Source organism: Schistocerca serialis, chromosome 5 (genome assembly GCF_023864345.2).
Source record: "Schistocerca serialis cubense isolate TAMUIC-IGC-003099 chromosome 5, iqSchSeri2.2, whole genome shotgun sequence".
NCBI classification, from domain to species: domain Eukaryota; kingdom Metazoa; phylum Arthropoda; class Insecta; order Orthoptera; family Acrididae; genus Schistocerca; species Schistocerca serialis.
In genome coordinates, this window is record NC_064642.1 from 418,807,222 (window position 1) to 418,833,585 (window position 26,364).

The following is a 26,364-nucleotide window of genomic DNA, read 5'->3' on the forward strand; positions in this document are numbered from 1 at the left end:
CATAGTAGGTGAATATGGATTGGGGGAAAGAAATGAAAGAGGAAGCCGTCTGGTAGAATTTTGCACAGAGCACAACATAATCATACCTAACACTTGGTTTAAGAATCATGAAAGAAGGTTGTATACATGGAAGAACCCTGGAGATACTAAAAGGTATCAGATAGATTATATAATGGTAAGACAGAGATTTAGGAACCAGGTTTTAAATTGTAAGACATTTCCAGGTGCAGATGTGGACTCTGACCACAATCTATTGGTTATGACCTGTAGATTAAAACTGAAGAAACTGCAAAAAGGTGGGAATTTAAGGAGATGGGACCTGGATAAACTGAAAGAACCAGAGGTTGTACAGAGTTTCAGGGAGAGCATAAGGGAACAATTGACAGGAATGGGGGAAAGAAATACAGTAGAAGAAGAATGAGTAGGTTTGAGGGATGAAGTAGCGAAGGCAGCAGAGGATCAAGTAGGTAAAAAGACGAGGGCTAGTAGAAATCCTTGGGTAACAGAAGAAATATTGAATTTAATTGATGAAAGGAGAAAATATAAAAATGCAGTAAATGAAGCAGGCAAAAAGGAATACAAACGTCTCAAAAATGAAATCGACAGGAAGTGCAAAATGGCTATGCAGGGATGGCTAGAGGACAAATGTAAGGATGTAGAGGCCTATCTCACTAGGGGTAAGATAGATACTGCCTACAGGAAAATTAAAGAGACCTTTGGAGATAAGAGAATGACTTGTATGAATATCAAGAGCTCAGATGGAAACCCAGTTCTAAGCAAAGAAGGGAAAGCAGAAAGGTGGAAGGAGTATATAGAGGGTCTATACAAGGGCAATGTACTTGAGGACAATATTATGGAAATGGAAGAGGATGTAGATGAAGATGAAATGGGAGATATGATACTGCGTGAAGAGTTTGACAGAGCACTGAAAGACCTGAGTCGAAACAAGGCCCCCGGAGTAGACAACATTCCATTGGAACTACTGACGGCCTTGGGAGAACCAGTCCTGACAAAACTCTACCATCTGGTGAGCAAGATGTATGAAACAGGCGAAATACCCTCAGACTTCAAGAAGAATATAATAATTCCAATCCCAAAGAAAGCAGGTGTTGACAGATGTGAAAATTACCGAACTATCAGTTTAATAAGTCACAGCTGCAAAATACTAACACGAATTCTTTACAGCCGAATGGAAAAACTAATAGAAGCCAACCTCGGGGAAGATCAGTTTGGATTCCGTAGAAACACTGGAACATGTGAGGCAATACTGACCTTATGACTTATCTTTGAAGAAAGATTAAGGAAAGGCAAACCTACGTTTCTAGCATTTGTAGACTTAGAGAAAGCTTTTGACAATGTTGACTGGAATACTCTCTTTCAAATTCTAAAGGTGGCAGGGGTAAAATATAGGGAGCGAAAGGCTATTTACAATTTGCACAGAAACCAGATGGCAGTTATAAGAGTCGAGGGACATGAAAGGGAAGCAGTGGTTGGGAAGGGAGTAAGACAGGGTTGTAGCCTCTCCCCGATGTTGTTCAATCTGTATATTGAGCAAGCAGTAAAGGAAACAAAAGAAAAATTCAGAGTAGGTATTAAAATTCATGGAGAAGAAATAAAAACTTTGAGGTTCGCCGATGACATTGTAATTCTGTCAGATACAGCAAAGGACTTGGAAGAGCAGTTGAATGGAATGGACAGTGTCTTGAAAGGAGGATATAAGATGAACATCAACAAAAGCAAAACAAGGATAATGGAATGTAGTCTAATTAAGTCGGGTGATGCTGAGGGAATTAGATTAGGAAATGAGACACTTAAAGTAGTAAAGGAGTTTTGCTATTTGGGGAGCAAAACAACTGATGACGGTCGAAGTAGAAAGGATATAAAATGTAGACTGGCAATGGCAAGGAAAGTGTTTCTGAAGAAGAGAAATTTGTTAACATCGAATATAGATTTAAGTGTCAGGAAGTCATTTCTGAAAGTATTTGTATGGAGTGTAGCCATGTATGGAAGTGAAACATGGACGATAAATAGTTTGGACAAGAAGAGAATAGAAGCTTTCGAAATGTGGTGCTACAGAAGAATGCTGAAGATTAGATGGGTAGATCACATAACTAATGAGGAAGTATTGAATAGGATTGGGGAGAAGAGAAGTTTGTGGCACAACTTGGCCAGAAGAAGGGATCGGTTGGCAGGACATGTTCTGAGGCATCAAGGGATCACCAATTTAGTATTGGAGGGCAGCGTGGAGGGTAAAAATCATAGAGGGAGACCAAGAGACGAATACACTAAGCAGATTCAGAAGGATGTAGGTTGCAGTAGGTACTGAGAGATGAAAAAGCTTGCACAGGATAGAGTAGCATGGAGAGCTGCATCAAACCAGTCCCAGGACTGAAGACCACAACAACAACAACAACAACAACAATGCATCATAGCATTCCATTATGATCTAGATTTTATAATCTTAAGAGCATTTTGTAAGCATTTTATATTCTATACCGCAAAAAACTATTAGCACAGTTACATTACCTAAACCACAGGCAAATCTTATACCTTTAAGTTACACTACAATTACCCATATTTTGATTTACAAGTTCAAACTGTATTAATTTTTGTATATATTTCAGCATATATAGACATCATAGGTAGGAATAATCCCCTGAAGTTTTGTGTGATTGGTTAATTTGAAAACCAGCAGTAGTCGGTTAAATCTTAGCTCTCAGAATAGCGTGATGAATTTTTTAGCTACTTTAGAGAACTGTATCTATATTTAGGTGTGGGCATGGTGTCATTCATTCAGCACAAAAAGTTGTCTATGTATATTAAAGCAAACGACCAAGTGTTTGCCAGAACTTTTAAAAAAGCCTAGCAAATTTGGCACATTTGCACCTTCGTACATGATGCGAAAGTGAGTAACCCCTCTTTAAAAGCTCCTAAAATTCAACCACTGAAGATACTGGACTGAAATTTGATATATAACCATCAAACACCTTATAGACCCTTCACACAAAATTTCATTAGATTTGGAGATGGTCAAGTGGGGACACTTTTTAATACTGGTCCCTTTGGCATGGAATGACACAATACACTACTTTTGTTTACATTGAGAGTCCACTTCCACTCCTTGCACTGAGTGTCAGTCCTTTGTAAGTCTTCTGCATTTTTCAACAATTCTCTTGCACAGAAACTTCTCTGTCTACAACAGCAACATCCGCAAAAATCCTATGGATATTCCAACGTGATCTACTAGGTCATTTACATATACTATGAAAAGTAATGGTCCTGTAACACTATCTTAGGGCATGTCCAAAACTGCTTTAGCATCTGAAGAATACTCTCCCTTCAGAAGGGCATTCTGTGTTCTGTATGCTTGAAACACTTTAATCCAATCACACAGTTGGCCTTATATTCTGTATTCTTGTATTTTGTTCATTAGATGGCAGTGCGGAACTGTAATGAATGCCTTCTGGAAGTCAAGGAACACAGCATCAACCTGGGCACCTATACCTACTTATTCCTGGGGCTCCTGGACAAATACTGTGAGCTAGGCTTCACATGATCATTGTTTTAGGAACCTATGTTGATTCCTCCAGAGGTGATTTTCAGTCTCCATAAATGTTATAATATGTGAGCGTAAAACATAATCCAAAATTCTACAACAGACTGATGCCGGAGATGTAAGCCTACAGTTCAGTGCATCTGTTTGCTAACCCTCCTTGAAGACAGGAATGGCATGTGCTTTTTTTCCCAATCATTAGGAACACTTCACTCCTCTAGAGACCTGTGGTACACTGCTACTAGAAGAGGGGCAAGTCTTTTCGCATACTCTGTGCAGTAGAATCGAATTGGTACCCTGTCAGGTCCAGTGTCCTTTCCTCGCTTAGCAATTTCAGTTGCTTTTCTACCCCATGGTCACTTATTTCGATATCTGTCATTTTTGTCATTCATGTGACTATTTAAAGGAGGAACTACAGTGCAATCTTCCTCTGTAAAACAGTTTTGGAAAAAGAAATCCAGTATTTTGCAATTTCTAATCTGTTTTGTTAATAAAACATATACAATAATTGCATGAAATATCCAATTTCCTATTCAAGCAACATTTCGTAAACTTTCACTATCCACTGTGTAATTTTCCAATTACTGATAACAATAGTACAGTTACTTCATTTGGAATCATTTTATTTAAAGTATTATTTCTGATTTGCTATACATGCAAACCGTGTGAATGCAAAATATTCATCATTTGTTTCTTGATTGTTATAGTTCATTTAAAAGCCCTCATTCTTCTCTTTTCAAAAATGTTTTACTTTTCCCAAAAACTCTACATTTCAAAAGTTATTTGTATTCAATATTTTCATGTTATAGAATGTTTCAGTCCTAAAATGTAATTAATTCCAAAATTCAGTACAAAGTTCTGTAGACTTGATTTTTCTGTTTCCAAAAATGTATATTATCACTAAAATAACTAATTAGTCTTGTAATTTTAATCCTGGAATTTCCATTGTTGTTATTCTCATAATTATTGCAATTAGTAAACATCACTTCCTCAAATCTTTTAGCTTTGGGAACCCTCTTTCACAATGGACAGCTCTTCCATAAAATAGTATTAATAATTTTGCTATTTTCTAATATACAACAATTAGTTAAAGAAAATCACTTAATTTTTAATTTTCTTTTTTAATATTACTATCTAACATGCAGTAAGCTTGTATTTTACCATTTTGTTATTCCTGTAAGATGTATAGTTCTAAATAGGTGTTACACACGAAGTCTTCGTCCTTCGGTCCCCAACAGTCTGAATGTATAAATCTCCAGGACCTAGCTGTGAACTCTTACACAATCTATGGTTCATCATGAATCGTTCAGTTACTTCGTGTCCTCTATTCATACAGGATTGTTCCTATGTCAGATGTATGGAAAGTTATATGTTACTCTGGGACAAGTGAACTTGGTACTATTTGTTAACTGGGGTAGCCCACTGATCTGTACCAAATATTGGGGCCCGTGTATGTCTCAAAGCTTATCATAAAAAGAGCACATTGGGTGTTAATAAATATGAAGAGATCGAAACTCCATTGCTGCAGTGATGTGTACTTTATTTAACAAATACTCATCAAGTCCATCAATAGCAGAAGGATGATAACAGAAGACAGATCAGTAGGCTTCAAAGACATAATTACAGGTCAGTTAATGCTACATCATCTTCTAAAAAGCCTTCTCATAATTATGGTGTCAATTATTCCACACACTTTCAGTTGCAAAGTGTCACATGGCAGTGTAGAGAGGTTAGGGCAGCTAGGTGCAGTCAGGAGTTTAGACAAGAGGGCGGGGGGGATAGAGGCGGGGGGTACCGGAAAAGGAGAGAAGTAAAAAGAATGGGTGCATTGGTGGAATAGTGGGCTGTTTAATGCTGGTATGGGAACAGGGAAGGGGCTAGATGGATGAGGACAATGACTAATGACGGTTGAGGCCAGGAGGATTACGAGAATGTAGGATATCCCTGCAATATATCTTACATTCCCGTAACCCTCCTGGCCTCAATCTTCGTTAGTCATTGGCCTCAGCTATTTAGCTCCTTCCCTGTTCCCATTCCAGTATTACACAGCCACTCTATTCCACCAATGCACCCACTCTTTTTACTTCTCTCCTTTCTCAGTACCCATCATGTCCCACCCCCCTCACCATCTAACCTCCCAATTGCACCTAGCTGCCCTACACTCTCTACACCTCATATCTGCATGCTCCCCTGCAGGACTTCAACATCCCCAGCCCTACCCTGCTCTCTCTCCCCCTCCCTGCCCCAGCCACCTCCTTTCCACCCAGTTGCCTTTCCCATCATGCACTGGTGCTCCAGCTGGCTGCTGCTGCTGCTGCTCATAATCTGGCTTCAGCTGCCAGAGACTGTGGTCATGTGTGTGTGACGGGGCACGCACGCGCGCGGTGTGTGTGTGTGTGTGTGTGTGTGTGTGTGTGTGTGTGTGTGTGTGTGTGTGTGTGCGTGTGTGAGAGAGAGAGAGAGAGAGAGAGAGAGAGAGAGAGAGAGAGAGAGAGAGAGAGAGAGAATCTATTTTTGACAAAGGAATTTTTGGCTGAAAGCTTATTTTGTGACAGTCCTTTCGTTGCGCCTATCTGCAATTCAGCATCTCCGCTATATGAGTAGTAGCAACTACCCTTTTTATAATGTTCTGGCAGTAGTGAGTTTCCCTGACATGGTATAATTTGTAAGTTCCAGTGCCTGCACAACTTTGATGTTCCATGTGTCTTGCCCCCCATTATATGGACACAACCAAATGCACTGACATTGTGTGTCTTAACCATCACCCACTCAACTTCCATGCCAATGGCCAGTACAAGGTCTGACGGCATCCTAATCACGACATGCTGATCTATTCCATTCACCATGGTGGCAGGAGTACTTTGCCTCCAACACAGTGGCCACCCATAATTTAACTGTTCATGAGTGTAATTCAAAGTGTGTGTGTTCATAAAAGAGCTAGCTTTGTTAGAAGGTTAAAATATGGTTTTGGGAGCACCTTCTCACTAAAAACAGTGTTGTCAAAAATAACTCTTTAGCCAAACTTCTTAGAGCTAGTGGCCATTGTGAACTGATGCTCAAATCCCTTCATATCCCACTTCACCACAGTGGTAGGAGTACTCTCCCTCCAAAACAGCGGCCATCTGTAATCTAGCTGCGGTTTTAGGAGCACCTTCTCACTAAAAATGGCACTGTAAAGAATAATCTTTTTTCACAAAACTTCTTACAGCTAGTGGCCATTGTGAACCAACACTTGAGTCTCTCCAGATCCTGTGTGTAGTACCTAAAGGGTAAAAATTAACTGTTTTGGAACAATTCAAGGTAACCTAATTTCTCAAGCGGTTGGAAAATTTAAGACTTAATGATCAATTGGTCACTAAAAACCAAATTTTCTATGATACCATGATGTCAGCTTTGTCAAAATAGGTAGTTTGCTCTCTTCTTCTTCACAAATGTTTGATCTGCTCCTAATGTTTTCTGCCTTTGCCTCCCGTCACCATGGCTTCACGTTCAGTTTTCCCATTGCCCCAATATTTTTGAAGCCTTTGTATTTTTGTAACTTTATCCTCCCATCCCCCTCCCCCATTCCCTCGATACGTTTACCATTTCTTATCCTTTCCCCTCTCACAGCCCCACCCCCCACCTCCCCCGTCCCTTCCTGATTCCCTATTCATTTAGGCATACATTTTGGTCCATCTTAATAGCTGGCAGTTCATTGAAATCGTGGTTTTCTACATCACCACTAGTTTGTCTTCTTCTAATTTATAACAGTATTTTATTCTATTCCATCATTTCAAATGGCTCTGTTTAGCATTTATTTTATTTCAATCTCTTTATACTCTCAGCACTACCACTCTGTGCTTTCACTAAGTTTTGTTATCAAATCAATCTACTGTGCGGCCCTCTCGCTTCAGCATATATGAAGTCTACAGCAGTATTTGCATAACACTGTGATTCATGAGTGTGATAACTAGTATGTCTTAGCACTGCATACTGTCATGTTTTGGCAAATTTCTGTATGGTTCCTAGTCCTGCGCACAGGGAGATTTAAATTATTATTAATGTTGTAATTTTATACTGTTAACTTAGAGGTTTTACTTCCCATTTCAGGCTTTCCTATGTTTGTATTTGATGAATGCAGCCTTTGCTTAAATGTCATTACATCAATGACTTTTGAATATGATAATGTTGTCTCCACTGTTTACTTCCTGCCTTAAGCTTAGCTATACGACTGATCAGTGTTAGGTTCACAAATAAACTGTTATGTAACAAGATTGTTATTACTAATTACAGATAATCTAAAGATGCGGTAACCGAGTGAAATGCATCATTTTTAATAAAATATCTGCTACAGAGACGTTTTCTAATTTTGGCACACTAAACCACTGTTGCTGCATCTAGCCAAAATAGAGTGGAGTGATGTGTTAATTAGTGTTGTTCGAGTTGTGTAAATGTCTTACCCAGTGGTTTAAAAAAATTAAATATCTATCATGTTCTCCTAAGGCTTGCTGCTGACTGGATAAACATGAACCAAATGCTTTAAAAGCCTTCTGTCATTTGCAAACAGTAATGTTTTGCTTCTCATCCTGCCTCTTCGAAGAAGAAGTTGAGTTAGGTAATGAAAGAAGTAAATAATATAATTTTGATGTCAATAGATATTTAACACATGAAAGTTTGACAATTTTGCTCACTATGTTCAGAATAAAAGCTCCATTTTTCTTTATGCACAATTTCTCAAGCTGCAATTTATTACAAGGGATGATTGACTGAATGAAACTGGGAAACTGGGGCACATGCCCATGCATGAGTGTGCACACACAGGCACATGCACAAGCACGCACACACATGTACACGTGTACACAAGCACGCACACATACGCGTGCGCGCGCGCACACACACACACACACACACACACACACACACACACAGTGTGGGGAAAAATCTTGTACACTTACCTTGAGAACACAAGTTCCCGGAGTCCTGCCGTGTCTCCAATTTTGCCACTGCCTCAGACATTGGGAGGCATTACAGCATCACAGATTGTGGATTAACACATGTTATGAAACTATGGAGAATTCTAAGACTGCCATCTCGGAGGGTATCACTTCTGTGAATGGGATCCATGGTATCTTTTACAGCCTATAAAAATATCACCAATGGCAGCACCTATGATCAAAAATAAATTAGAATGAGAAATGCTACTATGACAAAATGCCAAAGAGAAATAACTGACAGCTCAGACTGGTGTATGCAAGGTAAAACTAATGCTCCAATATTCAAACCACTGTGATGGAACTATTGCATTAAATTATCAATAATTCTACTGAAAGGAAAAGTCACTTGAGAAAACTATCAAATTACAAGTAGACAGTGGCAATTACTTACCTCCAGGAGGAAAAATTCTAGTACTGCCAATGGGACACACAAAATGTATCTTTACGAGCCATTAGTTCCTTCCTCATTGAAAGGAAAGTGGGTCAGGTTGGGGAAGGTCACTCAGACTTCAGAGTGAGAGGTACCCACCAGCTGTGAGGATGAAACAATCATCATATGAGCCCCTCTCATCCTGTCGATCTGTCTGTTCTGCTCCCACTTCTAACCTTCCTAAACAGAACTAATATCTCCAAATGCCACAAATAGTATTTTCAATTTTAAATGTGAGTATTTGCTGCATGGAATTTTGCCCCCTGAAGGCAAGTCTTGCCAGCCAGTCTGTCTATTTGTAATTTTATAAATCATCTTTAAGTCAGAAATGGAACTAAAGCAACTGTATGACCATTGTCCCCACTTCAGTAATATCCCAATGTAAATCTTCTGCATATGTGTGCATCGCCTCCCCCCCTCTTCTCCCCATTACACACAAGAAATAAATCATAAAAACCAGGAAGAGAAAATGTTATGTTATAAGGCCTGCAAAATTTAAAGCAAGCAACACTAGTTTTGCGCAAGAAAAGAAGACAAGAATGCAACACTAGAGAGAGATGACTGTCATGCATACTGGGGCAGTAGTGTATTCACCACACTGAAATAGGGGTTGAGGGTGGGGAGGAATAAGAGCAGAATAAAACTGCGCATCAATAGTTGGTATGACCAACCGCTGTTTGATTACACAATTGTCAAACAGTCAGTGCAAACATTCGCATCCATTAAATAGCTGATACAGAACCAAACAACAGTTATAAGTCCCTCAATCCAAGGATGTCCATCCAGAAGTAGGCATGTCCGCCAAGAAAATTTTCTGATTTAGTCAGGAGATTCATAACAGTAAAAGCAAGAAGGCTAAAAACATATGGTCATCTTCTGTACTGCCAACAGTAAAAAGCAAGCTGAAGGAAAGTCCGGAGGTGGGTGTCCCCCCAGCAGAGCTACATAATGAGGAACATCCCACCCACAGCTGTCCCACCCGTCAAGAGCATCCATTATTCAACAGAGTGACACCCTACAATTAAAAACTGGATAAGCAGAAAGAAGTCAAATCAAACCCAAAAGAGATTAGAACACAATAAAAGGTCACGGAGGAAGCATTGTGGAACTCCCAGACTTTGAATACAGTAGAAGGTACCCCATCCATATCCACCCTGCCCTGCCAGGGAGGTAGATCAAAACCTTATAACTGACAATAAAAATCACTTTCACGAAGAAAATTCAGAACCAGATCAATCAGCTGAGAATCATCTGCCAATATTAAAGGCAATACATCCAGCAGTCCATACTCAGCATGGAGGGACATGAGGAGGGGCATTCTACCAAGGTATGAGCCACTGCCTGTAAGGCTTCACAACCACAATGTTGGGGTGGTTCTTTACACAAAATAAAACAATGGAATAACCTGATATAGCTGATGTGGAGACAACATTGGGCTGTGGATTCCTTCCGGGAGAAGAGGAAGGAAGAGCACCATGATACAGCAGTCTCCTTGATTGTGCAGAGTTTATAAGATGGGCCAGTAGCCCACCTGACGTCGTTCCATTCCTGTGTGAACAGAGATATCATGTGTGGCCGCAAATCCAGAGGTAAAGCAAATGTTATGTGATTAAGCACTCCCCTAGTCAAAAGTTCAGTCAGTTCACTCACTGGGATATCCAAATGACTTGGAAGCCTGAGAAAGACAACTGACCAGGCAGCACAACCAAGGTCAGCAAGGAGGTCATGAACAGTGGAGACGAAAGGGTGGCAAGAATAGCATCGGTCAGTAGCCTGCAGACTGCTCATCGAGTCTGTACATATTAAAACATGGTCAAGGGAGACCTATTTAATAAAATGGAGAGCTCTGCTAGCAGCTGTCAACTCTGCCATAAACACACGCTACATGTTCCCAACAGTGAATGGCATTCCATACTGGGAGTAGATGTGAAAGCATATCATATCCAGTCCATGGTCTTAGAGGAGTAGGTGTGATGGTAGCTCCCTGGAACTCTTGAAGAAATGGGCATAACAGATGCCAAAAGGTAATGTGGGTGAAGAAGGCTTTAGGACCTTGGAAGAGACTTGTCCTAATCCATGGCCCAGGCAACATCCAAGGGAAAGTGCACAAGAAAACACCGAGAGCACAGTCCATAGAGGGGAGATTGAGATCTTGGCGAAGAAAACCCAGCACCAGTGGACACACACACACACACACACACACACACACACACACACACACACACACACACACACACATTGGTGGACTGAGTCTAGCAGTTTCAAAGCTGAAGGAGCCACCTAGCCACAAACAAGGTAAACATAGTCCAGATGGGATGAAACCAGAGCCTGGTAAATCTTGAAAAGGGTAGCACAATATGCAACTCCATGAAGTGTGGACAAGGAAGCAGAGAGTGTTACGCTTCTGCATGCAGACAATCTCCAGATGACAAATATGGGGCAGCCAAGTAAGCTTTTTATCAAAAAGAAGGCCCAAGAAACAGGACTGTGCTACAACATCCAGCGCTGGGTACCTAAGTAGAGTTCTAGATCAGGATGGACTGTGGTATGATGGCAGAAATGCATAACCTGGATTTTTGTAGGAGAGAACTGGAACCATGGAAAAGACCCTCCACAGAGGCCCATCAGATGGCATCTTGGAGATGGCATTCAGCAGAGGCTACCAAGTTGGAGCTGTATCAAATGCAAAAATTGTCAACATACAACATAGGGGTGATCAGTGACAAACAGAGGTCACTAGCACATTGATGGCATGAGGAAGAGAATGACACTCAACACAGAACCCTATGGGATTCTGTTCTCTTGGGCCTGTGGGGAACTGAGTGAAATGCCAACTCTAACCCAGAATAACCAATTCAATAGAAACTAATGAACAAAATCAGCAGGAGGGCCTCAAAAGTCCCAGTCATGGAAGGTCAGTAAAATGTTATGATGCCATGCAGTTATACAGGTAAAAAAAAAAGACTGTGATAAGGTTCATTTAGAAAAAGCCTGTCAGAGTACTGCTTCCATCCTAAGCAAATGGTCTGTTACGGATTATCCCTCCCAGCAATCACACTGATGGGAGACAAACGGCCCTGTGATTCAAGTACCCAGCATAATCTGCACACAGCCATCCTTTCAAGCAGCTTACTGAGGACATTGGTCACGCAACTGGCCAGTAACTGTTAAGAGTTCTTACCTGACTTAAGGATAGAAATAACTATGCTATTTTGCCATGATGAGCCAAATATGGTTAAAGACCCTGAGAAGATGTTGTCTTCAATTTGTCACTTCTGCAGTAGAAATGTGGCTGAGAAGCTGGTCAATTGGAAGGCTCCTATCAGACCAAGCAGTACTCTCCCACAGGAGGTGGTGTGCGCTAAAGTCCCCAAGCAGAAGAAGGGAGGTGGAGTCCCTGTGCCCCAGCCATGATGGGCAGATAGTCCTTGGCTTGCATGAGTTTTCAGTTCAGGCACTAACAGCGTGATCCCTACATGGCCAGGGGGCTACCACCATGCAAATACTTGAAGACCCCCCCCCCCCCTCCCCCCCCCCCCCCCAACAGAATGGCTAATATGTTGGGTTTGGGTGCACTAGCTTTGCAAGAAAGGAATAGTGCAAAGAGAGAAAGACACAAAAGGTGGAATGTACACCGCTTTGGAAGACCTTCCCTGCTTGTTCCACACTTTTGTAAAATCTGGAAAAGGTGTAGCAAGTCAAACCCAACAAGTTAAGAATAAAATAAGTTGTTGTGTGATGAGCACAAAGAAAACAAGGGACTAGAATCACAATGCAGATCCAAGCAAAATCAGCACCAAGAGTACCAGCCAATGAGAAGGCAAAGAGTAAAAGAACAGTAAAAGGACAGAGGTGCAACAAAGAAATGGAAGTAGTGTTGCAAGGGATGGGATATCATAGTTGCTGAGGGGACACTTTCAAAAAGAGATGTGAGCCAGCTCCGGCAAGTAATGATTTGTGCTACAGCTTGCACAAAAAAGACAGAATACACATCGTGGAAAATTAATGTAGCAAACAGAATGGCACATGGCTTCTGCATAATATCCAAAACAACAAAAGGAGAAAGATCTTGAAGAAAGGGGGATTCACATTTAATACCCTGTTGGCAAAAAGCTTATTATAGGCAGAGTAAAAGGTAAAACAGGGTAAGAATGAAAAAGGAGGCCGATAATGTTTCAAAGGAACAATCCCATCATTCATCTTAACTGGTTTGGAGGAACCACATAAAGTCTAAAACAAGTTGGCCAGTTGAACCTTGACTCCCGTCAATGCAAGTGCATCATGCTAATCTCTGTGATATCCCACTTGGTATGAAGACCCCAATGACAACAATCTTACAGTTAAATCTTAAAGATAAAGTTAGTGAACTGCTAATAGATGTTAGCTCTGAAATTATTGGTATATCAGAGCACCACTTAAATAATTTGATAATTCAGAGGCTTCCTTTACCAGGCTACAGATTAGCTGGCTGTTTCTCAAGGAGTTCCTTGCGGCGTGGTGGAGTGGCTCTGTACGTAAAAAACAGTATTTCATTTGAGTCCATAGACATATCACGACGCTGCACTGAACAGATATTTGAAAGTTGTGCAGCATTAGTTGAATTTAGTGAAACTAAACTTCTAATTGCTGTTGTTTATAGGTCCCCTAACTCTGACTTCAGAGCATTTTTGCTTAAGCTAGAGAGGGTTCTTGAGTCACTTTGTAGGAAGTACCAGAAAGTAGTTATATGTGGTGACTTAAGTATTAATTTTGTACATGATTGTGCAAGAAAAAGGATGTTGGTAGATCTCCTAAATTCATATGATCGACGCAAACTGTGTTTTTCCAACTAGGGTGCCGGGGAACAGTAGCACAGTCATAGTCAGTATTTTTATTCATTCTTCATTACTAGATGGGCATTCTGTTAGTAAACGGGTAAATGGCCTTTCAGACCATGATGCACAAATTTTCACACTAAAAGGTTTTTGTAGTCCAACCAATGTCGTATTTAATCACAAACTACGTAGGAAAGTTAATCCAACAGCAATAGAGAGTTTTTCAAAACTTGTCAAGGAACAAGGGTGGCAAGATGTTTATAGTGCCGATGATATAGATGATAAATACAATGCTTTCCATAACACATTTCTCATGCTCTTTGAGAGTTGCTTTCCATTAGAACATTCTAAACGGGATACTAGCAGTAATGGACAGCCCGGTTGGCTGACTAGTGGGATAAGGATATCATGTAGAACAAAGCGGGAATTATATCAAAATGTTAGAAGTACTCACAATCAAGTTACAGTAGCCCATTACAAACAGTATTGTAAGGTGCTTAAAAATGTTATTAGTAAGGCAAAAAGTATGTGGTATGCAAATAGAATAGCTAATTCACAGGATAAAATTAAAGCCATATGGTCAGTTGTGAAGGAAGTGCCTGGTCAGCAGCACAAGGTTGATGATATAAAGTCAGTTCGCAGTAATAATATTTCCGTTACCGATAAATCAGATATATGTACAGTATTTAACCATTTTCTGAGCATTGCTGGTGAATTAAATAAAAATTTAGTTTCTACACGAAATCATATAAATTTCTTAGCAAATGCCTTTCCGAGATTGACGTCTGAAATAGTCCTCTGTGATACAGACAAGAGGGAGATTGAGTCAATAATTAAATCACTGAAGACTAAGGACTCTCATGGTTATGATGGAGTGTCTAGTAGAATATTAAAGTACAGTGCTGCACATGTTAGCCCTGTATTTAGCCATATTTGTAATTTTTCCTTTAGGAATGGTCAGTTTCCAGAGCGATTAAAGTACTCAGTAGTAAAGCCGCTTTATAAAAAGGGAGAAAGGGATAATGTAGATAATTTTAGACCTATTTCTATGCCATCAGTGTTTGCAAAAGTTATTGAAAAGGCTGTGTATGTAAGGTTAATTGATCATTTTATATCACACGATTTGTTATCAAATGTACAGTTCGGCTTTAGAAGTCGTTTGACAACTGAAAATGCTATATTCTCTTTTCTCTGTGAGGTACTGGATGGGCTAAACAAAAAGTTTCGAACGCTTGGCGTATTTTTTGATTTAACAAAGGCATTTGACTGTGTTGATCTCACAATATTGCTCCAGAAGTCGGACCATTACGGAATAAGGGGAGTAGCTCCCAATTGGTTTACCTCTTACTTTAGCAACAGGCAGCAAAAGGTCATTATTCACAATGTTGATAATGGCTGTGAAGTGGGATCTGAGTGGGGTACTGTCAAGTAGGGGGTGCCCCAGGGATCAGTATTGGGGCCGCTCCTGTTCCTTATTTATATAAATGCTATGCCCTCTAGTATTATGTGTAACTCTAAAACATTTCTGTTTGCTGATGACACTAGCTTGGTAGTAAAGGATGTTGTGTGCAACATTGACTCAGTTTCAAGTAGTCCAGTACATGACCTCAGTTCATGGCTTGTAGAAAATAAACTAACGTTAAATCACAGTAAGACTCAGTTTTTACAGTTTCTAACACACAATTCAACAAAACCTGACATTTTAATCTCACAGAACGGGCATATGATTAGTGAAACTGAACAGTTCAAATTCCTAGGTGTTCAGATAGATAGTAAGCTGTCGTGGAAAACCCACGTTCAGGATCTTGTTCAAAGACTTAATACTGCCATTTTCACTATTTGAACAGTATCGAAAGTGAGTGATACTTCGACACGTAAATGAGTCTACTTTGCTTATTTTCATTCACTTATGTCGTATGGTATTATGTTTTGGGGTAACTCTTCCCATTCTAGGAGGATATTTTTGGCTCAGAAACGGGCAGTTCGGGCAATAAGCGGTGTGAGTTCACGAACCTCTTGTCGACCTCTGTTCACGAGCCTGGGTATTTTGACATTGGCCTCTCAATATGTATATTCCTTATTGTTGTTTCTTGTTACCAATATTAGTTTATTTCCAACAATAAGCAGCTTTCACTCGGTTAATACCCGGCAGAAATCAAACCTCCATTTGGATCGGACTTCCTTAACTCTTGTGCAAAAAGGTGTGCAGTATACTGCTGCATCCATTTTCAATAAGCTGCCACTTGAATTCAAAAAACTTAGCAGTAATCCACGCACTTTCAAATCAAAACTGAAGAGTTTCCTCATGGGTCACTCCTTCTATTCTGTCGAGGAGTTCCTTGAAAAATTAAGCTGATTCTCTTTGTATTGCTGATAACGTTTGCTTAAACTTATGGACTGATTTTCTTTCAGGTTCATGAACATTTATTTTTATCTGTTATTACTTTTATGTTGTAAGTTCATGTACTGACACATTCCATGACCTTGGAGATTTGCTCCTCAATTTGGTCCTACGGAACTTGACATGTAAATAAATAAATAAATAAAAACAAAATATCTTCCATATCTATTGTAGGACATTTTCTCATGATGTACTGTGTGTAAATGACTTTGCTCACTTATCCATTTGCATTACTGCAAACGGGCGAACAGATGTATAGAGTACTAAAGAATGCTTACACAATAGAATAGATGATTTAAACAGATTTGCTACAATTTCTGATAGCTCTACAATTCTCTTGGCCTCAATGTCTACTAATTTCCTGTTCATACCTCATCCTACCCCCACCATCCCACCCTCCCACAAACTTCTTACTAACCTCTATTTCACTCTGGCCCTCTAAGTTTAGTCTGTCTGATAGTTATGTTGTTGTTGTTGTTGTTATCGTGGTCTTCAGTCCAGAGCTTGGTTTGATGCAGCTCTCCCCGCTACTCTATACTGTGCAAGCTTCTTCATCTCCCAGTACCTACTGCAGTCTACATCCCTCTGAATCTGCTTAGTGTATTCATCTCTTAGTCTCCCTCTATGATTTTTACCCTCCACACTGCCCTCCAATACTAAATTGGTGATCCCTTGATGCCTCAGAACATGTCCTACCAAACAATTCCTTCTTCTACTCAAGTTGTGCCACAAATTTCTCTTCTCCCCAATTCTCTCAATACCTCCTCATTACTTATGTGATCTACCCATCTGATCTTCAGCATTCTTCTGTAGCACCACATTTCGAAAGCTTCTGTTCTCTTCTTGTCCAAACTATTTATCGTCCACGTTTCACTTCCATACATGGCTACACTCCATAAAAATACTTTCAGAAATGGTTTCCTGACACTTAAATCTATACTCGATGTTAACAAATTTCTCTTCTTCAGAAACGCTTTCCTTGCCATTGCCAGTCTACATCTTATATCCTCTCTACTTCGACCATCATCAGTTATTTTGCTCCCCAAATAGCAAAATTCATTTACTACTTTAAGCCTCTCATTTCCTAATCTAATTCCCGCAGCGTCACCCAATTTAATTCGACTACATTCCATTATCCTCCTTTTGCTTCTGTTGATGTTCATCTTTTATCCTCCTTTCAATACACTGTCCATTCCGTTCAGCTGCTCTTCCAAGTCCTTTGCTGTCTCTGACAGAATTATGATGTCATCTGCAAACCTCGAAGTTTTTATTTCTTCTCTGTGGATTTTAATTCCAACTCCAAATTTTTCTTTTGTTTCCTTTACTGCTTGCTCAATATACAGATTGAATAACATCGGAGATAGTCTATAACCCTGTCTCACTCCCTTCCCAACCACTGCTTCCCTTTCATGCCCCTCGACTTTTATAACTGCCAACTGGTTTCTGTACAATTTATAAATAACCTTTCGCTCCCTGTATTTGACTCCTGCCACCTTCAGAATTTGAAAGAGAGTATCCCAGTCAACATTGTCAAAAGCTTTCTCTTAGTCTAAAGGTGCTAGAAATGTAGGTTTACCTTTCCTTAATCTATCTTCTAAGATAAGTCATAGGGTCAGTCTTGCCTCACGTGTTCCAACATTTCTACAGAATTCAAACTGATCTTCCCCGAGGTCAGCTTCTACCAGTTTTTCCATACAATCTACAAATTTTTATCCAAAATCTTCTCTCAGGTTTCTTCCTGCCTCTTCATCTACAACTACATCTATACTCTGAGTTTTGTTTTCATGACCTTACTGCAATATATCTTTAGGATGTTGTAATATGTTAGGTGACCCCTCTAGGAACACACGTTCTTGGAATTTAACAGCCAATCACACCACGATGCACAATGTCTTTCTTATATTATGTCAGTGGAGTTTGATGGGCAATTCTGTAACACTTTTACAATTACTAAAATAACGTGTGGCAAAAGATACTGTTCTTTTTTGGATGTTTTCTTTTTCATTTATCAATGCTTATGCTACTTGATTTGCATCACACACTGAGGAACTATACTCAAATGTCAGTTGAACAAAAGTTTTGTAAGGTATTTCCTTCATGGAAAGAGTTCACTTGCCAAGTATTCTTCCAAGGAATCTCAGTCTGACCTGAACCTTTCCTACAATCATCCAATACATGTACTCCCAGTCATTTAACAGATGTGACCATTTGAAGTGACAGTTTGGCAACTATTGTGTGCAGTTTTGTCCTAGTCCTATTCCTCCCTACCCTCAATCCCTACCTCACTGTGGGGAACACACTACCGCCCTGGCATGCATGATCGTCATCTCTCTGTGGTGCTACATTCTTTTCTTCTTCTCTTACCTTGTTTCCCCTCTCACAGCACTCCTCATCTTTTGCTCCTTCTTTCTTTGTTACTCACTTCATTTGCTCCACCCAATACATTCTCAAACTAGCTGTACTACATTTTTGCCTTGACACGGTATCTCTGTTTTGTACTATTATTAAAATCTATGTGTGTAAGCTGAGCTACCATGTATCTGTTATGGTTTATATGCCTATCTACCATGCAATGCCTCAATACAAATCAACTGGTTACTTTACTGTGTTCTTTTATGTCATACAACTTTTACAGTATTGCTCACTACCTTGAGGAACACTACAAATCACTTCTGTTTTACTCTATGACCTTCTGTCAGTTACTATGAACTGTGATCTCTCCGACAGGAAATCACGAATCCTGTCACATAACTGAGACAATATTCCATAAGCATGCAATCTGACCACAAGCCACTTGAGAGGAACAGTGTCAAAAGGCATGTGGAAATCTAGAAATAGAAAATCGATTTGAAATCCCTTGTCAATAGTGCTCAACAACTCAAGTGAGTAAAGAGCTAGTTGTGTTTTACAAGAACAATGTTTTCTAAAACCATGTTGACTGTGTATCAATAGACAGTTCTCTTCAAGATAATTCTTGCTCCTTGCAAATTTGCCTTCAGTCTCTAAACCATTGTAATACCTTATCCAGTTTTCTTTACAATTCAGTAACTAAACTAAGGCTGGTAATGCAAGAAACTTTCACTGAAGTCAGTTAATTGCTAAGGTGTGAAGTGTATCTGACATTTGGTTTCTTATAACAAGAACATGCTCCAGTGTATTTGATTCTTTGATTTGTCCAAGACTTTTGATACTGTTGACCATAAAATGCTACTAAACAAGTTAGATGCACTATGTACAAGAGAAATAGCAAAAAAATGCTTCCAGTCTTATCTGGAAAACAGGATGCAACAGTCATTGTTAAAACACTAGGATTCCTATTAGAGCAATAAAAGCGGCAACTGGGCAGCTGGTACTAAATTAACAGTGAATATAAAGGAAACAAACAGTACGCACTTCAGCTTGAAGAAGGAAAATAACTGTCACATTAATCATAGATGGTAAATCTATTGATGGTGTAATAATCAGAAGTTCTTAGGGCTGAATATTGATTGTCAGTTAACGTGGAATGAACACACAAAGATATTGGCATAAAGAATGTCAGATGTTATGGTCTTAGGGTTCTACCAGCAGTTTGTAACAACCAATGTCATGTGGTGACACACTGTTCCTACAAATCCTCAATTCTTACCAATGGGATTCTTTTCTGGGGATCAAAGGCACAAGACATGTGCATAATTTTTAAACTGCAGAAAAGGGCTGTAAGATTAACAACTAGAAGTAAAGTTGGGCTCACTGTAAAAAACTATTCTGCAGTATCTGCACTTACTCTCTGACCCGTCAGCAACAGCAGACACACCCATGTCCTGCAGTTAGCATAGCCTCAGGCATCATCCACATCCTGCAAAGGAGCCTGCAGGCCAGCTACAACCACAACAGTTTCCGGGTAGCGAGCTAACACAGCAACAACAATAACAATGTGGTTTGTTATCAATGAGGACTCAGGACATCACCACTGCAAGCACTACACTCACTGACAGGCGGCATTCCAATTGACAACATGAGGTACAGCCAGTGCAAGACTACTACTTTCTGCAAACCACTTGCCATAAACTATCCACACTGTATACCTCGGCCTCAGCCGTACTCCTGCCATTGCACAGACTCCAGACTCAGTTATTGTTCGCAATTAATCCAGGCAACTGCGCAGACCGCTCCACAATTCATCATATGGAGTATACTATCAAATGGCTTTGACCATCAGGAATCTGGGAAGAACCTTGTTCAAGAGGACACAAACATCCAGACTTAGGCCTCGTGCTATGCCTCACTGGGCCAGGGCTTCATGATGAGCCTTACTATGGAGTTACTTGATGTGCTCTCTCTACCAGTGATTCACATCACATCTGAACATCAACCAGTAGCGTTATTTCTTTCTGTAATTGTACATGAATACGCAAGTATCATTTCCAGTGCACTTGGTTGCAGTTTTATTGTTATGTACCATAACTCAGTACATAACAAATTGGCGGTGAGGACAAGTTTTGACCATCACTCCATGCCTTGTCCACCATAATAGATTGGTGGTGATGACAAAACTCTTCTCTGCAAAGCCTCTTTCCATCACTGGTGACACAGTTTCCACTTTGGTCTGTCCATTTTCACTGTGGGCACTGAGGGGAACCAATCTTTCTCCCCCCCCCCCCCCCCCATTCTCATCCCAATACCTGAAGAAGTGGCAATCATGACATTTTCAGTCTCTCATCTGCCATCCAGCCACTGCCTTCCTCTGGCTGCCCAATGCTTCTTCCTGTTGCATTCGAATATTGAGCCATGGCAGGCCATCTTCTTGAGCTGCTTCAGATATAGGAATTGGAGGTGAAATCACACATTTTTTGCTGCCTCCAGCACTGCTTTTCACAGTATCATCCACCATAACGGATTGGCAACAATTTCTGACATACAAGGGTTCACAACGATCTGCTACATTTTTTGCCTAGGTTGTGCAAAGTGAAGGTTCCACCTACCGATTACACCTGCCAAATTTTACCCATCTGGCTGAAGTGTCACCTTTTTTTTTTTTTGCCCAGTCACTACCACCAAGCTATCTGATTGTCTCTGGTTCAGTATCTCATACTTTTCTGCCCTCGACGTAACATTGTTTCTATTGCAGCAAGCCTTATTTTGCGTGAACTTCACACGTGATACTCTCGACATTTTCAGACTTCTGAGATAGAGGGTTGCAGTATGTCCCAGCAGCACTGAGTTCCATCCACCATCCAGCTGCCACTGCCCTCCGCCACAGCTTCCTTTTGCATCTGCACACTGCAGCCATGGCGGGCCCTATTCTCAAGGGTGGCACTATTACGGACATCAATTGGCCGCAGCACTCTAACTCAGTTCTGCTGCACTGACTGCTGCCATCCTCCGTCCATGAATGGGTTCATTGGTTTCCAGCGACCTCCACATCCAGGGTCAAAAGTGCCTCCAGGATCATCTGCCTCCAGAGCTCCGAGGATCATCCGCCTCCAACGTTCAGCCAGCCTGCTGTAGTTTCTTGCTCTTCAGAATCTTCCATTGTACCAGCCTCTTGCCTGCAGACTCGCCAGCTCTGCTGGACTACACAACTTCTATGGGACCTTACATTCCTCACCACTTACATGAGCCAAACCCTCCTTTTCCTTTCTGTGCACCTAAGCATGCTTCAGCATCAGGCACTCAATGGACCAATCTCTCCTGCATTCCGCCCTTCTCCTTCTGTGTTCATTCCTTGCTGCTGCACCTTCCCTGGCTTTACACCATCATTCCTTCCATGATGTCCTATTGTTAATCTGTTTCTTTCTTCTCCAGTTGTGTTCATTCGTATCCGTGTGTTTGCCATCATGCCTGAGCTGTCCAAGAAGTCTGCAAAGCGACAACTCTCAATCTCGGATGTTGGTTCCGGAATCTGGGCTGCAGTTGCCTAAGGCTCCTCAGATACAGACGCTCCACATCGCCTGGATTAGGCATCGCTCCCATGTGGAGCGGAATTGGAATCCGTGTGGATCTCCCCTGTGATGCTGCAACTCCTGGTCACTCTTTCCCCCCATGGGAGGGAAGGTTACAACTTCCACAGAAACAAATCAATGGCTTTACCAGCTCTTTCCCCAAGGGGGAAGGGGGTGTACAATCTTCAGCTACGAGCACGGCAGCTCCGCCATCTTCTCCAAGGAAGAAGGCATGCAGTATCTGCACCTATTCTCCTGCTGGACAGCAACCCTAAGTGGTTGTAGCAAAGGAATAAGAAGAATACTAACACATAAAAATTTATCTTCTAAGTGCTTATGCTCACGTTTATATTGCCAGAAAGAGCAAGGCAAGGGACAGAGATTTTAAAATTAGTTGGAGGTTGAGTTTTAGAAGGATTCTTGTAAGCAAAGAATTACAGCAGCAGCTAGGAATTTTGCAGCTGAAGTTCAGACGACTGAAGACAAAAATGTTAGCAAAGAAATAGCATAATTTTTCCCACAAACACTTCAATACGAGTGCTATTAGCCATTACGTTAAAATTATACATACTTATCTGTCTATAGAAAGTAAACATAAGTAACAGATATATACATATCCAGCATGTGAGTTAATTGCCGAACTATCACAGCAGCAAAAGGAGCACAGAGTACAACTTCTAGAGAACACAATTTCAAAAGAAAGTTAGACTGCGAAGAAAATCTTTCATGCTAGCAATGAGTTTCCTCCTCAGGGGACACCACCTTACAGTAGCACTGTCCATGCGGGTGAGGAGGTTTGCGTGCTCTAGATCCTGAGGGCTATGCTGGCAGTAGCTTAGCTACCATCAGGGTCACCCATGCTGGATTGGCCAAGGGGGAGGAGCCAGACAAAGTGTATCCCACAATGGCCCACTGGTCCTTTTCACCTATTCCAAGCCGTCCTTACCCTGTCCGTTTCCTGCCATCTCAAATCTTAATAAAGGGTAGGGGGGACTCTTAGGCATACGGAATCCAGCCGCCCTAAGGGAGTAAACCCTTAAATGAAAATTGGGCAAGTCTGGAGGCTCTTAGGTGGCAGCACCACCACCATACTAGGGAGCTGTGGGCCAATCACCAGCACTCCCAAAAACAAATGATTTAAAAAACAGCAGAAAAGAACAGCCAGACGGACTCAAATATGATGACCTTTGGCATGAAAAGGACAACAAAAATAGGTTTCTGGAATATTATAACATTGAGAGAAGCCAGCAGATTGAAACAGGTTACAAAGGAGATGGCAAGTTACAGGTTGGATGGTCTCAGACTTAGTGAGGTGAGATGGCTAGAATTTGGAGAAATCCAAACACAAGGTGGATACACTTTTTTATACTCTGGACCCACTGGAGAGGATGCAGAACACAGAAATGGAGTTGGACTTTTGTTAACCAAAGGAGTGAAAATGAGCTTTACGGAATGGAAACTGGTTTCAGAAAGACTACTGACAGCACGTTTTAAGACAAATGTTCGAAATGTCACAGTCCTCCTACAGAAACCTCAGATACTGAACAGAAATAAAAAGAGTTTTACCTTTCCTTTAAGTGTCACCATTAAAAGTACCAGTAAGAGAGACATCTTGATTATTATGAGAGACCTAAATGCAAAAGTCGGAAAGAACAATGAAAGCCTAGAGCACGTAAAGGAATTCCACAGTATGGAGAAATGAATGAAAATGGGGATATGTTTCAAATTTCTATGCCAGTCACAATTTGGTGACGGGAGGTACATTATTCCCATACAAGAATTGCCATAAGGTTACATGGGTATACCCTGATCATAGAACAGAAAACCAAATTGATCATTTAGCACTAAGCAAAAAATTTAGAAGGTCACTGATGAACGTGACAAATAAATGCGAGGCTGATGTTGGCGATGATTACCACCTTATTGTTGCAAATTTTAGACTAAAATCATGGGTACAAATAGGAAGTTTGAACAACGGAACAAAAAAATATGATGTGGGAAAACTTAGAACAACAGCAAAACACGAAGCTTTCTGTACTGAGCTAAGGAACCGCTACAAGGCACTCCGAGAAACACAGGAAAATGATGAATATAGTGTTGATGATACATGGACTCAAATTAAGGACGTCTATTGCAATGTGTGCAAACAGGTCCTTGGCTTTAAAAACCATTTGAAGAAAGACTGGATGTCTGAGTGTACATGGAATTTGATCAGCTGTAGAAAGGAGATTAAAGCAAAATTAAATATGAGTAAAACAAGGCAACAGAAAACTCGAATGGAAGCTGAGTGGGCAGCTACTGACTCTCAAATAAAGAGAGTGTGAGGAATGATAAGAGACAGTGGATGGCGGAGCAAGCTCTGAGAGCAGAGACAGCTGCTGCAGCAAGGGGTGATGCAAAAGAACTGTACCGCAACACTACAGTGTTATCCAAAAAAGGTTTCAACAAGAACAGACCTGTGAAAAGCAAGGAGGGTCGACTGTTGACAACAGAAGAAGACCAACTTAGAAGATGGAGAAAACATTTTTCTGAAGTCTTAAACAGAGAGCAACCTGAAGAGAGGAAGAGGCAATGGAATTTTCCATATGCCAGTGACAGAATCAATGTAAACACACCAAGACTGAAATTAAAATAGCTCTCAAACAGACAAAGAACAGGAAGGCTCCAGGAGTGGATAATATTGCACCTGAGGTGCTAAAAGCAGACATTGACACCATGGTAAATTTAATGCATCCATTGTTTGAGAAGATATGGTCAGAAGAGAAAATATCAAAGGATTGGAAAGAAGGGCTGGTTATTAAGTTGCCAAAGAAAGGGGATACTACCAACTGCAATAACTGGTGAGGCATCAGCCTCCTATCTGTACTAAGTAAAGTACTCTGTAGATTGATTCTAAATGATATCCAGGACTCAGCCAAGGCACGACTGAGATAAGAGCAAGTTGGATTTAGAGAGCACAGAAGTTCTGTTGATCTCATCAACACACTGCATGTAATACTTGAGCAAAGTGCAGAATGGCAGAACACACACTACCTTACATTTATTGATTTTGAAAAGGCATTTGACACTCTTAATAGGAGAGTTCTGTGGCATACCTTGGAAGAATATGGAATACCATTAAAGATAATAAATATTATTAAAGCCATGTATGATTGATATGAATGTAGGGTGCTACACAATGGGAAACTTAATGAATCGATCCAAACAAATGCTGGGGTGAGGCAGGGATGTATTCTGTCACCTACATTCTTCTTGTTGGTACTGTACAGCGTAATGAAAAGAGTTGTTGTTGATGATAGGAGAAGAGGTATTCAGTAGGGAATGCAAGACAGGGTTGAAGACATTGACTTTGCTGACAATATCTGGCTGCACTCGCAAAGATTGCGTGACAAGGAAGAAAAGCTGGAAAGACTGAAAGAGGAAGCAGAAATTGCAGGACTTAAAATAAATGTTCAGAAAACTAAGGAAATGAGAATGCGATCTGAAAAACAAGCAAAGCTAACAGGAGGATGTAAAGAGTCGGATATGGAAGGCAAACGGAATCTTTGTACAACTGTACCGTGTCTGGCATAATAAGAACATCTCGACATGAACCAAGCTGCACTTATCAATAGCAATGTAAAGTCAGTCCCCCTGTATAGTTGCGAAACATGGAAGGTAAGAAACGTGATTGTAAACCAGCTGTAAGTCTTCATAAACCAGTGTCTTCGGCAAATTATAAATGTGAGGTGACCAGATGTTATATCAAATGACGAATTGTGGGAGATGACAAACCAGCGACCAATCCGTGAACAAATAAAAGAAAGAAAATGGAGGTGGATTGGTCACAAAACACACAACAACAAGGACCTGTTGAAAAGGCAGCACTGGATTGGAATCCACACGGAACACGTAGACGTGGCCGCCCGAAAGAGACGTGGGAAAGAACAGTGGAAGAAGAAGCACTGAAAGCTGGTAAAACATGAAGTGAAGTGAAATGTTTGGCTGCCAACAGAACCAGGTGGAAGGTCTTTACTGCTGCCCTAAGATCCAACAGGAACTAAAGGAAATAAGTCAAAGTAAATCAACAATGAGTTTGACGACTTGTCCCACACAGCGATAGCCTATATGAGAATGAGGCTCATATAAGGAAATCATTATAATTTTAACTTGTACAGTATTTCCCATGAAAAAGGAATATATCTACAACTGAACAAGTCTGCTGCTGTGTTAAAATGTATCATCTGCACTCCGCTATGAGAGGAAAAGTCTCTCCAGATGCCAGATGAC

The 26,364-nt window shown here is 40.7% G+C and overlaps 1 protein-coding gene across 1 annotated transcript in view; it reads right to left on the minus strand.

Moving 5' to 3' along the window:
• Positions 1-26,364, minus strand: part of LOC126481445 (serine/threonine-protein kinase Genghis Khan) — a 382,862-nt gene that overhangs the window by 351,658 nt on the left and 4,840 nt on the right. The window contains exon 2 of the mRNA XM_050105210.1: positions 8,488-8,698. Within this exon, the coding sequence (XP_049961167.1) occupies positions 8,488-8,548 (61 nt within the window). The 5' untranslated portion in view covers positions 8,549-8,698. The remainder of the gene's footprint in view (positions 1-8,487; positions 8,699-26,364) is intronic.